At 33.1% G+C, this 15,074-nt stretch overlaps 2 protein-coding genes across 3 annotated transcripts; one reads left to right on the top strand and one right to left on the bottom strand.

Moving 5' to 3' along the window:
• The first annotated feature begins 4,138 nt into the window (after positions 1 to 4,138).
• Positions 4,139 to 7,888, top strand: LOC113060763 (serine/threonine/tyrosine-interacting protein A-like). Its single transcript, XM_026229930.1, has 11 exons — positions 4,139 to 4,344; positions 5,206 to 5,238; positions 5,495 to 5,548; positions 5,636 to 5,733; positions 5,831 to 5,891; positions 6,013 to 6,049; positions 6,216 to 6,255; positions 6,363 to 6,413; positions 6,521 to 6,593; positions 6,705 to 6,798; positions 7,380 to 7,888. Exons 1-11 carry the CDS (start codon positions 4,285 to 4,287, stop codon positions 7,451 to 7,453), a joined length of 675 nt encoding a protein of 224 aa, XP_026085715.1. The 5' UTR covers positions 4,139 to 4,284; the 3' UTR covers positions 7,454 to 7,888.
• A 118-nt stretch (positions 7,889 to 8,006) lies between these two features.
• LOC113060764 (glucosamine 6-phosphate N-acetyltransferase-like) lies at positions 8,007 to 11,031 on the bottom strand. 2 transcript variants are annotated; one of them, XM_026229932.1, is made up of 6 exons: positions 10,888 to 11,031; positions 9,902 to 10,065; positions 9,750 to 9,812; positions 9,529 to 9,656; positions 9,270 to 9,331; positions 8,007 to 9,188 (listed from the first exon to the last, which is right to left on the bottom strand). In XM_026229932.1, exons 1-6 carry the CDS (start codon positions 10,986 to 10,988, stop codon positions 9,041 to 9,043), a joined length of 666 nt encoding a protein of 221 aa, XP_026085717.1. In that variant the 5' UTR covers positions 10,989 to 11,031; the 3' UTR covers positions 8,007 to 9,040. The 2 variants fall into 2 exon arrangements, with proteins under 2 accessions (XP_026085717.1, XP_026085718.1); XM_026229933.1 differs by lacking the exon at positions 10,888 to 11,031 and adding an exon at positions 10,770 to 10,866.
• Positions 11,032 to 15,074: the final 4,043 nt, after the last annotated feature.

The following is a 15,074-nucleotide window of genomic DNA, read 5'->3' on the forward strand; positions in this document are numbered from 1 at the left end:
GTATTGTGTGTGTGTGTGTGTGTGTGAGAGAGGCTGTCTACGTTCTATTCTCACCTGAATGTTGCTCATTTGCAGACCTACTCCCGCACGACAAGAAGAAATGTCGTATATCCATCTACGATGAAATATAAATTATTTTAGTTTTTTAGCTTTTTAGCCTTTATAATCAACAATACGGTTGGATATTCATAAAGTCACCCCATGAAAATTGATGTCATTTTAAGTATTTTAACTAACCAGCTAATATTCATTAAGAATATAGACAAACCATGTATTAATGTAATTGTCTATTGGCAATATAATTAATTTGTTCTATATTTATTTCTATTTATTAAAAATAACAACATGAATTATCAATTTGCCACTTCTATAAATCAAGCACAAAACTAGTATAAATAGTATAAATCAAGAAAATCAAAAATCCCTTTACTCTACGCTTACTCTAATTTATGTATCATGACACTCCTCCTGATTCATTAGTACTTAATACAAAACTATATTTAAAAACACAAAACAAAATAACTCCACATTCTCTCTCTGGGCCATCTAGTGCTTTCAGACAATGTGTGTCATTTCTGTGCATGGCTGCATAATGTAATGTCAAAATACATTATAATATGTCTGTAATTGTAAAAAATAATTAAAATAAATCATGATCGTTTTCTGAATCTAAAGTATGTTTTCATGGGTGTTAATCACTTCATTTTTGTAGGAATAAAAAACAACTATCACCCAAGGGCTGAAGGTGAACGCAGCGAAACGTATTGGTATTGGATGAGAAACCGAGCCGTACCGTGTGCTCCCAATACTCCAGTAACATTACATTATGTAAACTGCAATGCATTTATGACAAAGAACTGCACCGATGCAGGTGTAATATTATAGCATTAGCAATCTATCAATAAATGCACGCACACACGACACACACCTTGATGTTCGCTCTGCTCGGCGCCCCTGCAGATTGAAAAATGCGCTAAAACCAAGCAAACTCAGATAAGGGGAGGAGCCGAAACTTGACGCAGCTTGCCGCCGTTTCAAATGAGTTTTTTTTAAAGGGGACTGAAGCGATCAAAAATGTATTAATCAAATATATTTTTTAGGGGGGCTGGGCAGAAGTTTAGGGGGGCTGAAGCCCCCCTAAAAAGGGCCTAGTGACGCCCCTGGTAATGTATTATATCCAGTGAATATGCTTTGGAACAAAGATGTGTTTATATACTGAGCCAATGTATTCCTGATTCCTGTAGCTAACAATCCCCAGATTATTCCCAGAGAATACATAATTACATGAAAAATATACCTTATATGCAATGTACTGTAAATCTCTTTGGATAAAAGTACCTGCCAAATGCATGAATGTAAATACATCTAAGTTAAACTATATTTAATATGCACAGGGATATTGTGCAAGGAACTGTCTGGTGTCAGTAAGAAGCTACACAGATCCAGAACGGGTCATTAAAATAGGAGATTTGGGATTGGCCCGTTATGTGTGTAAGGGTGAAGGTCTCCTTCTGTTCACTGGATGTCACCAGAAAGTTTAACAGATGGGATTTTCAATAAATATTCTGATGTCTGGTCAGTATCTTGAGTATTGTTGTTGCCAAAAAGGTTTTTTAGTGGCATCTTTGGTTCCATGTAGAACTGTGAACATCCATGGAAACTTTTAATTGCACAATAATGTATTTATCGTTGTTTAGTTGTTTAGTTTATATTAAATATCTTTTTGAAAAAATGGTTTTCTTAAGAACTGGTCACTGAAAGATGGCCTTCCAAAAAACCTTTTGGAATCTTTTTTTAGGGTAAAAGTTGTTTAGTTTATATTAAATATCTTTTAGAATAAGAAAAAAATGGTTCTTTTAAGAACTGGTCACTGAAAGATGGCCTTCCAAAAAACCTTTTGGAATCTTTTTTTAACAATGTAACAAGGATTATATTCCTACAAATATATTTTCTTATGATTTTAACATTTTAGTATTAGGTGTGCTGTTATAGGAGATTATGACATTAGGAAAGTTACCATATCGTACACCAACCATGAAGTTTTAAGCCATATCAGTACAGGGTCAAGATGTTAATGTATCGTTGAATGATTAATAAAATGGTATCAACAATATATAGAACAAATAAATTTGCATTTTCTGATAGAAGTATCAACACTTAGCATTTTTTGCAACTAGCTGAATGAATGAATGAATGAATGAATGAATGAATGAATATACTTTTCATAGTATAACAAAAGGACACTTCTTTTGATTGGCAGGCGATCTGACCAATCATAACGCTGAATCCAACATTTTGTCCGTGAAAAGAAACAAACAAACATAGGTGGACTGTTTTTCAGCTGTTAAAACAAAATACCCTATGATGTTCATTCGTGTTTATTTTGTGCTAAAACAGAGGAAGAGATGATAGTTTTTTTCCCCAATTCAGTTTAGTTTTAATTTGTTTTTAAAGTGGGTTTGCTAGTTTATTTAAATTTTAATAAATTTTCACAGCTTAGTTTTAGTTTAGTTTTATAGTTTTAGTGTTAGTTTTAGGCTTTTTACATAGTTGGGGTTATTTGTCAGGGGCAAGATTAAAAAAGGTCAGAAAAAGTATTGTGTAATAATAACTCAACAAAACATCATACAATTTTAGAAAATATTAATTCAAAAATAAAACCAGCACATAAAATGTACATATGGGCACAAATATGTAAACAGTAAGTGCAAAATGTGTAAGTGATGTGTTGACAAATTGACAAATAAGAAAACTAAGGACATTTAGTCTATAATTTTATTTTATTTTAGTTAGTTTTGCCAAACACACATTACAGTTTGAGTTAGTTTTTGTTGAGGGAACAACATCCATTTCTCGTGGCCACGAGTTTAATGGTAAATTATCAGATTATCAGAAAATGGAATCATTAATATATATTTTTTTATTAAGAAATTATTATATTATTTATACATATAAAATTAAATTAAAAATAAAATTAATGTATTTACATTATGACATTTTATGTTAATGTCGAGCATTTATGCTATTATTTACAAAAATATTAAGAATGTAAAGTAAAGAGATCGAAATTGAAGCAAAAAAATGAATATAAACGAAATAAAAAATATATGTCCAATAATAATAGGCTAATAATAATAATAATGTACTCATATTTGGAAATACTATCAGTTAAACTTACAAGACTGTAGGATGGATAAAAAAAGTTTTTATTAAGCACTTTATGTCATAGGTTAAAATTGATAGCCTGAATGAACTGTAAATCGCTTTGGATAAAAGCGTCTACTAAATGCATACATTTAATTTAATTTAATGTCATATTGTGCCCTCAACATAGCATCTCGAGGCCACTACATAAGGATTGTCGTTACCTCGACAAAATGATCTCGCGTTTCGTGGCCACGACAACTATAAGTAAACCGAACAAGTCACCTTACGGGCACAGTAGTTTAACACTAAATATAGGTGTTTGTTTTTTTTGTTGTTTTTTTATGATGTCAACAGATTAGCATTTATACACCTAAACATTGAATCATCACTTATTTTGGACATGTTCCTATGCTGAACGTCTATGGAAAGATGTGGAAACATTTATTAAAAATAATATCCAAAAAGACATATCTGTTACTTTTAAAGATATTATTTTTGGACACTTTGATTCTGATTCAAATAACAACAAATCTTGTTTTGTTATAAATTTAATTTATTTTCTTGGCAAATTCTATATCCATAAATGTAAATTCACCAACAACAAACCAATTTTTCTTGTTTTTCGGAAAGAATTTAAAATGTATCTTAATACTATTTCATCCTCTGTAAATAAGAAAGCTAGAAAAACAACTTCAATTTGTAATGACTTTAATTTGTATACTCTACTTGAAATATAAATCAATATCTTACCCTCATGTTCTTTTTTTTATTTTTCATGTTAGCAATTGTTAAATTGTATGTTTGTTTTGTATATTCAGATGACATATTGTTGATACATATTGTGTACTCTACACAAAGTTGTATATAATTGATGTCATCTTTGTATTGTTTGCATTCACAATAAAAAAAATTAAAAAAAACATTGAATCATGTTTGTTGACTGACATCCCATAACCCCGCCCCTTCCCGACGTATGGCGCTCTCGTGTCACGTGACGGCTCCGGGTGGAAGCAGCATGGCGTGCTTGAGCGCGGAGCTTCTCCATAAACTCTACTTTATTTGTACTTAGTTCGTCTTTTATATTCAATCCATCAAAGGGGACGTGAATTTATTGAAAGCTGGAATACCGCTCGCACAATGGACGAAGGGAATAAACTCCAGTTCCCGTCCCTGCCCGCCTCCAAAGAAGAGCAGCTGGTATGTTCTATTAGCGCAGTGCTAACAACAGTCGCTCTTTAATCTGTCTGTTACAAAACACTACATGATTGACTACTGTGTGTAAACGCATGAATAAATTCAGCGGTCTGTGCTGATATATTCAATATATAATAAGGCTCTTAACTAACTCGTTTCTATGAGCATTTATCATGTGCATCCGATGCCTGTGTACTAGAATAACAACAATTCAGTTCTCATTACAAAGGACAACAATCACAGTCAGGAAAAGTAGTATGGGTAGTATTTATTATGATAGTGGGAATAATATGTTAATAATATGATAATTTCTATTAATAACCACCTTTAGTTGCTTTAATGTAAGATTTCGATTTATTAACAAACAAGTCATTCATCTCTAACCTTCTGTACGATACTAATATTGAATATAGTCAACCAAAAAAAAATTGTATCCGATTAATTGATAATATATCTTTACCCAAAAGACTTTTCACTTAATGGAGTAGTTCACCATCTAGGATGAGTTTCTTTCTTAATCAGAAGTGATTCGAAGTAATTTAGCATCACATCACTTGTTCACCAATGGATCCTCTGCAGTGAATGGGTGCCGTCCGAATGAGAGTCCAAACAGCTGATAAAAACATCACAATGATCCACAAGTGATCATATGACTCCAGTCTATAAAGTGCATTACTTTCATGCTTTGTTTTGGACTAATTGAACACTAATATTACAGAACTGATTATTTAAAAAAATAATCTGTTTGGATCATATGGATCACCTGTGTGGCTGCAGTTTATGATTATAGTGGTTAAGTAATATTATAACTGTAAGAATGCCTTTAAAAGCTAATAATCAAATTTTATAATCTCATTTCTGCAGGACTGGGCATATCCAATGAGAAGAGAGATGCAGGTGAGTAATGATGAACAAACTTTGCAAATGATGTTTTAATGTTGTTATGGCTATTGTTCAGATATAGCACTTGCGGTACAGTACATTATTTGTGTTTGTACATACTTTCAGAAGATTGTTTTTCAATTTTTTGCTACCACCTTCAATATAAACTTTTTTATTTGTTGAGTCAACTTATTACGTTATTAGGCACATTTCATACCTCGTTGTCATCAAATGTTGACTTTTACCAAAACTGTCTGGTGTCATGATTTAGGAAATCCTCCCAGGACTGTTTCTTGGCCCCTATTCAGCTGCTATGAAGAGTAAGGTACTGTAGAGAGAAACTGTTCTCATGTGTCATGATGAAAATGATCTGTGCCATGGTTTTCCTGTATTAATTAATCCTCTCTTTCAGCTCTCAATGCTGGAGAAGCAGGGGATAACTCACATTGTGTGTGTCAGACAAGACATTGAGGCCAACTTTATAAAGCCAAACTTTCCTCATAAATTTAGGTATTTTGATTTCTGTATATGCTTTCTTCTGTGTGGTACTTGAGTATAAAGCTCCGCTATTTCTAATAGCTAATTTACGTTTTTTATTTGTTTATAGGTACCTTGTTTTAGATATAGCAGATAACCCTGTGGAAAATATTATTAGGTATTTCCCAATGGTAAGCTGTCCTTTATTTTATGAATTCCTATTATTAATCAATGAACTCCAATTATTAATCCATTTTTATTTGTAGTGTGAATGTTTTGTCTAATTATGATAATCTATTTTTCTCTTTATAGACTAAAGAATTTATTGATGGATGTTTAGAGACAGGGGGTAATGAAAGTTTCTCCATATTCATTGATCTATACTTTTAATATTAAATTTAGATTTTTCCTTGTTTTAATCTTGGGTTCAGTTTCTTGTAAAGAAAATAGGTTTGCAGTGTCGACAACATTTATTTTATTATAATTTCAATGTCTTGCCCATTTTTGTGTTGCAGGAAAGGTACTTGTTCATGGAAATGCAGGGATATCAAGAAGGTATGACAAAACCAAAATCATAATCAAATGTTTTTTAACTTCAAATCATTAGTAAAATATTTTCAAATGTCTTGATTTGATTTAATAAAATCTCCTATATTTTCCAGTGCTGCCTTAGTTATTGCCTACCTTATGGAGACATTTGGTGTGAAATACAGGTACAATTATTAGTGGAGAAACAGTTCATGCATGTCCAAAAATGTTAATACAGAATAATATGGTTTGTCTTGAAGTTTGCAGATCCTGTCATTTTATTTATTTGCAGGGATGCCTTTAGTCATGTACAAGAGAGACGATTTTGCATTAATCCCAATGTAGGCTTTGTTCATCAGCTACAGGTATGATAAAAAAAAAATCTCAGCATTAATAATTCATTCAGAATTAAGTGCAATACCTGTTTTATATAAATGTGTACATAATAAATGGATGCTCTCTCTGCTTTCATGAAGGAATATGAAGCAATATATCTTGCAAAGCTTACCATCAAGATGATGTCACCCATTCAGTTGGGCAGGTCTTTCTCCATCCAAGCTGGGATGCCAGGTAAGAGAACATTCTTTTATGGCCAAATGGTTAATTTTGTAAATAGTTCAATCATTTCTAATAGTAATGCATAGTATATTGGTACTACATTAGCTGATATATATATATTATAATTTTTTTCATTGCCAATATGTAAGTGAATATGCTTATTTAGATTTCGAAAAACATTGAACACTCAATTTATATTTAAAAAATACTCCTTTAATAATGCTTAAAATATTTAGCAATTTTCAATTATTCATACTGCACGTTATAGTGTTGTGATGCCTGAATTCTCTTGTAGCATTTACAACAACTGTTTTAGTGGTGTCTTTTATTTATTTATCTTAATCTCTCTTCTGGCTTGTACTCTTTATTTGCGTTGTGAATCTGATTTTGTTCTTGGCTCCGTTTGATTAATGGTTATGTTAGTAACTCATTTTTTAGTCCCTTTGGATAAAAGCATCTTCTAAATCAATGATAAATTACTGGGTTGATTGTACTATAGAAATGAGCTCTGTAATTTGTACATTAGTAATGTTTGAAACAAGGTCATTATACATACTATGGCCATTCTTAATATCATCTTTCTTTCCTTACAGGAAGTCTAAAGCGAACACTAGAAGAGGATGAAGATTTCGGGAGTATGCAAGTTACAGCAGCACAAAATGGATAGGCTTTACTAAAAAGAAGTGCTTAACCACAGTGGACTTTTCTTTTTACATTTTTATTGGGATTAAAAATGTAAATATTTGTACAGGGGCTGGGAGGGAGAGACTGCTCCTCGTGACCCTTGGAGCTGGGGAAGCTTTTCTTTTTCTTTTTTGAGCTGAATGCACTGAAATGTTTTGCAGTTTTATAGTATTTAAAGCATTTTGCATTTGCAGCGGGACAGTATTGCAATAATGCACTTTTGATACTTGAATTACTGTTATTTTGTTGGATGGATTTGGGTTGGGTGGGGATGGGATTAAAGAATGGGACTGTTACTGCCATAGAAATGGTAGAATAAATCAGTCTTTATGTGGGGGAATGAATTTAGACTGAGATAAGGAAAGATGCGTTTGCCATAGAATTAACATCCTACTGCTCAATAAAAGATGGCTACTTACTCTTGTGTTTTTAATGTTATCAATCCCTGGTGCAAAGATATGACTGTCTATGATGAGACCGTTGGGTGTAGATGGATTCAGAATGATGACTGCATTTAATTGAAATACACTATAAACTTGAGATTTATAATTGATTTTTAATTAAACATTTCATCCATTCACCCATTGGTGATGCATCAAATATAACAGCTATAAAAGCACAAATACCATCACTGCCACATGTTTGGCTGTTGATTGACAGATGAGACAAAGTATTTGAATGCCCCTAATTTGTCGGCTATCAGTGAAAAATACAAAAATAAAGACATTTAGCATACAAAGATATGCTTTCATTCTTGCATCATTCATTATTCAAAATAATTTATTTTCCTTCATCTAGGTTTTACACATGACTAATGATTATCACCAGTGGCTAAGACTAAAGCCAGAATTGACAAAATACACATTAAGCACAATAAATGTAAACCTTTTTTTCTATTACCGTTTCAATACGGCTTTCATAGTACTCACTTGTAGAATGAAAAATTTGATTTGAGTTTTGGTATTTTAAAGAGAATAAAGCACAAAACACAGCATTAACATTTTAAGAAAAAGAGGGAAATGTGCCTCACACTTGTTTTTTAAAAAGAATATTTGGAAACTAAATGGGTTCGAAACGGTTTTCCCTCTTCAAAAAAATTTACTTATATATAAATCTTTACATTAGAAAACATTCAAGTATGTAAGCCCTTCTATAAAACAAAATGTTTTGCTTTTCTCTTAGACAGGCCACAGTGTTACTTATCGTGAATGACGATGTAAACTACATTCTATATGTGATCAGACATGATTTCTGTTTCTAAAGCAAGTTATGTGAAGTGAAAACACATTTTAAACAGACAACTGAATAACTTTCAAAGCAAGTGCTTGATGTTGGCTGCATACATTTAGAGACGTTCTTGAATATGCGCATTGTTCTGTGTTGTAGTGAATTCAAAACGCATTATTTCAGAATATTTTGATACTGTGACAAAACTTGTCACCAATTTACCAAGTTTTTCTTTTTTTTGCTAGCTAAAAAGGTGCAAGTTCGAGGTAGTCTAATCTCAGAAAATAGAACAGATTAAGAGTTCTAAAGCAAACATTCTATGATGTTCAAGATTCTTTTGGATTTAGTCAAAGAACCGGCGCTGCATGTAAGTCTCATCTGAAGCAGAGTAGCCAAACTTCTTATAAAACTCCACATTTTTCGGGGCACACTCCAGCGTTATTTTGTAGCACTGCAATTTTTTGCTGAGGAGAGTCAATGTTGATACCAACCTAAAAGCAAAAGTATTATGTTCAAAATAACTTGTTTTGAAAGTAAAACTAATGTAAAAGTGTCTCAAAAAACAAACTCACAGTTTTCCAAGCTGTTTTCCTCTGCATACATCACTCACAACCACTTCTTCCACACGCCCCCTCTTCAGAGACAAACATTTATATATATATATATATATATATATATATATATATATATATATATATATATATATATATATATATATATATATATATATATATATACATATGAACATGAAAAAAAATAAGCTTAATTGCAAAATACATATTTAAAGTTATAATTAAATATTAAGTCAAATATATTGAAAATGTTAAGTACCTTTGCACAAGCATGGATAAATTTGTGCTCTATGATGAGTGTTGCTGTGGCAACAATCTGTCCAAGATTTGTGTCTTCCACCACTATGACAAAATAGTCTCCAGATTTCTTCATATGTTCAAAATTTGCTAACAAAAAAAAAAAGTACCAAAAAAATTAATTTATATATATATATATGGATGAAGAAATGCAAGATGTTTTGCATTAGGAACATGCAGTACCTTTGAACTGTTCTTCTGTGACATCCCCAGCCACTGTCAGCTGCGATAAGACCTTATAGAAGCCTAAAAAAATCAATAAAGACAAACATGTTTATCCTGGTTGTTGGAAGTACTGAACATGAGTGGGCAGATTGTTGAATGGGAATCAGTACCTCTGTCTAGGTCAGCAGTACAGAGAGGACGGAGGACCAGACCTTCTCCAGGCTGAGAGGGAGAAATGGCAGGAGAGAAGGAGACAGTGTTGCTGCTCCAGTCCAGCTCATGAAGCAGAGAAGGATCAAACAGAGGAGTCTCGTCCAGCAACATTCCAGAGGCCCTATAATCAAATAAAGTTTTATATGAATTTATCATGGATCAGGAATCCCTGGCAATAAATGCATACTGGCAACAATTTATTCGGACTTTGATCATTTACACACAAATCAAATTCAAACTTCTGCTATTATTGTTGAATAAAACTTAAACCATACAAAAAAAATATTTGTTACTTGAAATAAACATTGACAGTAATAAAATAAATATTAAAAAAATATTTTTAATTTTTAATTCATGCTAAGGAAACATTTCTCATTTTCATTTAGTGTAACTTCATTAAAATGATAAAGTTAAATTTAAATATTTACATTAAAATAACACTGACATAAAAAAAATATTTTAACTATATAAACATTAAACTGACAATTAAAAAACTAAAAAAATGTATAATTTTTAATAAGAACTTTAAAAGTATCTCAATGATACTAAAATAACACCAGACACACCTTGTAAAGATATTTCTTTTCGAGGTGTGTCATTATTACAAACCAAAACTCCAAAGAATGACAGTACAACATTCAACATTCATTAGTCAAAGTTACCAAGAAAATCAAGAAAATATTATATTCTCAAAATATTATATCTCAAAGCAGTTTATGGCAACCCCAACTAATGAAGGCAAAGGTCACAATTCAGTGTAGAAAGTTTACATTATTAGGTCCCTGTATTATTTAGATTCATTTCCAACATCCAAAATCTACCTACATTCTCAATCTGTAATTCCCCCAAAAACATCCGTATGTTCAGTCAAATGTCAACAGAGCTCGAGATCAACTGTTGTAGATTCGCGCAGCCTATCTAAATCGATCTGTAATTTACTTACGGAGACATATGGATATTGACCGCTTTCGTTTTATAAAATCTTTGAATGAATCCAGTAACTCCAATCCAGTTACAGAGATCCTCAATGTTCCAGCATGACATACACACTTCCGCCTGCGTTATTACCCCCACCACGTTACGTTCTACCCTCCACCCAATCACTATTTGCTGTTGTTCGTACAGTTAATGAATGACTTCTCAGTTGTCCAATCAGAGACTAGTTTGAAGTGCCTCTGACCAATCTTCACAAATACTGATCAGATAAAGGGCGGGGCTTGTCAGAATACGGGTATTGCTCCCTCCTCTCTCTGTCTGCGTGCGTGGAATATGACGTGGCGCGGAGTTTAACGAGGGCGTGGACGTTTATTTGCATATAGGAAAAGCCGTTTAACAGAATAAATATAAAGTTTACAAACTGGTTCTGTGATGTTAGAAGTGTTGAATATGAAAACCTGACACCGTCAGGTTCGACAGGATTGTCAAGAACTGAAAAGGTGTCTGATACTGTACTACCTACGTGTTGAAACCTTTACAATTAATGTAACTATGGTAAATAATTACTTGCAAAATACCAAAGTTACTACAGCTATTGTTACCACAGGAACATTATGACTACTAGTTACTATCTAGTAGTTTTAAATGACTGCTTTCTAGTAACCTGTCAGAGCAGGGGTTAACTAAGTCATGTCATCCAGAACAACCTTGACCTAGACCTTGACCCTTAGTTTCTTGTCTTGACCTTTTCTAAGGACAGGCTGTACAAAATGCATGCTCAGACATACTCCGCAGCATTTACTGGAATTCATATCTCTTCCTTCTTGTATTGATTTTCTCAAGTGTCTAAACAAAAACTTAATCATTGTTTCAAATGTTTTTATGTAACTTTCAATAGATTTCTGCCAGATGTGAATGTGCAGAGAGGACTAACAAAAAATAAGTTGATTAAGAAACACCTTCCACTGATCCCAAATGTCATCGAGGTACCTACACTGTAAGCATTAGAATATCAAATATTATAATATCAAAACAGACCACAGCAAAGAAAGACAGAGAAATTAAGATTTTAATTATTATTGTTATTTTTATAGTTAATTTCTCTATTTAAAGAATACCCGATCCCCAACCTTTAAAAAATTAATTTCCAAAAAAATTAGCAAATAATGCTTAATGGTGTGGCTTGTCAATATGGTGCACACATTTGATGAAATAATGATGGTGTAGACAAAGCTCTTGTGACAACAGTAAGTCCATAATGCATCTCCTATTACTGTTTAAAAATGCTGCAGGCATCCTTAATAAGCTCAATAACTTGCATGTAAAGGGGAGCAGAGAGACAGCAGGTATTGAATGAAGCTTGCGGGAAATAGTGAGGCCGAGAACACAATAAATGCCTGCAGAAAGCTGATATACTAGTTCACATGACTAAACCATGGATCATTACATTGAGTGGAAGATACAAATCATGGAAATACAGTCCGTTTGTCTTTAATGACTGTACATGGTGTTACGAGCCCCTGCTCATACAGGAAATGAGACTGCAAATTTTGGCCTTATCATATATATATTAATATATAAGATCAGGTTTATTCAAACAGATTCTTGCCCAATTTAATGTGTGTCCATAAAATAATTAATATGATGCTGTATTTGTAATTTCTATAGTCATTATGAGAATTTTATGTTACATGAAGTTAAATGTTTAAGGAAAATAACGGTTAGTGAAACTAGAAACAATTCTTCAAAGAACCAAAAATATTCATAATATACAATGCCGGGTTTATGGAAAACTCAATTAGGAGGCAAGCTAAAGAGGAAATAATGTATATTATAAATTAATACACTGTATATTTTAAATTAATTAAATTAAAACTAATTAAGTACCTCAAACTAATGCAGTAATTTCATATTTCATAGATTTACAATAAATTATTGCAAATAAGTAAACAAATGCATAAAAATAACCTAGTTTTGTTTTGACTGGGTTTTGGGGTGTTCAGGGTGGTTGCATACAAGCTAAAGTCAAAAGTGCAACATCTCTATGATATTCAAGTTCCAATGTTGTTTGACTTCAAACAGGTTTCCAGAACACTTCCGCGTCCACCAATGGTCAGCCTCCAAACTCACGCCATTGGTTGAGCCAGTGTCACTAAGTTCAGCTGAGCTGCTTAAACAAATAGAGTGATGTATAGTACCATAGAGACAAATCAGTCTGTAAATGCTTTACTTACTTGAATGCATATTTAAATGTATTTTAACATTCAAAAACTGACACACTTTTGACTTTAAAACTACTTTTAGCAAACCAAGGCAATTTAATTTCTCTCAAAGCACCATAACACGGACTAACACTACCCAGAGCACCTAAGCGGCAACAGCTGTTACAGAAGCTGTCCAGATACTGACACAGATCAATGGAGAGAACATGAACACAAGAGCCATGGAGCCAGAGACTTCCTGCTGATTTAATTACAGACTTTCCATCACTCAAAGAGCCACCGTTCTGAAGCAACATCAGTACATCTACACATGAATGATGGTCATGCGATATTATCAGCCAGACACGCTGCAAACCGGTGCAGACAATAGAATCATTATAGCTGCAGGAGTCTTTTACAGAGAGCCTTATACTTCTGTATTACCATAAACAAGTCTTTAGGGAGGTGTTGCGAATGTACACTGAAAAAAAGTGCTCTTAAAAAGAGGGTGAGGCTTGTATGGTCTTAGTCTTACAGTTTGACAACACAATCAAATGAAAAATTCATGATGTTCATGGTTGCTCTGCTGTGCATCAGATCGATAGCACAGTAATAGCTGGCATATCTGAGACTTGCTTGGCAAGGTTCCCTATTTTTGATAAACTGTGCCATGTTAATGGGCAGACTGAGTTACTGTCCTCTTTCTGCTTGAAGATGATTTCTCTCTATACAGATATACAGTAGCCTACAGATTTGTGCACATATCACATATGTGATACAGGAGATTCTTCTCCCAGTTGTCTGATCCTGTTACTTCCTCCCGCTAAACATGCTTCGTTTCTGCTCTGTGTGGTCTTGTGGGACTCCAAATTTAGTCCAAGTATTTGATAGAAGCAGTAAAATTCTGGTAATTCATGGGGCAGGAAGGTTATAAATGATGCTGTCTGCCAAGAGATAAAATTCTCTGCAACAATACACTTTGAAATGATGAATAAAAGTAATGATGCTTAAAAAATGTCAGTTATTTATTGTAGCTTTTTGTTAATTCCTGGAATTTTGTGTGTGATTTTTTAGTCCTGTTTACCCCTTCCCATCATGGACTGGAGCATAAATAACCATGGTTGTATTGTTTGACAGTTTGGCAGTTAATTTACATTGGTGTCACTGGTAATATATTATTTTGTAGTCAGGTTTTGTAACTTATAATAGGCTATATATTTTTTAAGGTCTGTTTAGCATATTATAAGAGAAAAGAATGAAATACATAACATTTCTTCGATGTTCTTACATCTGTAAGACATGAGAGGGGGTTGAGTGGAACAACTGAATCATTTGTGCCTCTGCACATTGATCTGATCAACCACTTTTAACAGATCACAAGAGAATTCATCACTCAGTTCCTTGGATGCCATCCTGCTGGCCTCGAGTCACACACATAAAAGAGAGAAACTGATTACAATGAAAATGTAAAAAAAATAAGATGCACAGTGTCCTGCTGAATAATTTATAACTATACAGTAGTGTGCCTGTGATATTAAATAAATGAGAGTAAAATATTGTAACATTTTAGAATGACATCACCTAATGACTTCACAGCCATAAAGAGTTATTGAATTTATTTTGTAATCCATTTAGCAGGCCGGAACTGCATCCCTGTGATATTACTCTTGATATTTGATAGGAGTGGACCCCTGACCACCGTCTGAAATGGGTGTCAAAAATTGCCTTTGTGCTTGCAAATGTTTGCCGGATGTTCCCAAATTAAGCAGGGCACATATCAATCAATAAATCAATGAAGTAAAGCTCTCAGTGTCTGTTCGGAGATTTCCTATTTCCTTCCTAACAAAGTTGTCCTTGTAAATAGATGTTCGTTATTATTGACTAATTTCATTTAGCTCATTGATTCACTGATGTTCAGTCAAAGGTCACAGTAAGAGATAATACATTTTAAAAGATGTTAATGTTGTGGGCTTGTGGCTTATTTTTGCACTTT

Source organism: Carassius auratus, chromosome 42 (genome assembly GCF_003368295.1).
Source record: "Carassius auratus strain Wakin chromosome 42, ASM336829v1, whole genome shotgun sequence".
Classification (NCBI taxonomy): domain Eukaryota; kingdom Metazoa; phylum Chordata; class Actinopteri; order Cypriniformes; family Cyprinidae; genus Carassius; species Carassius auratus.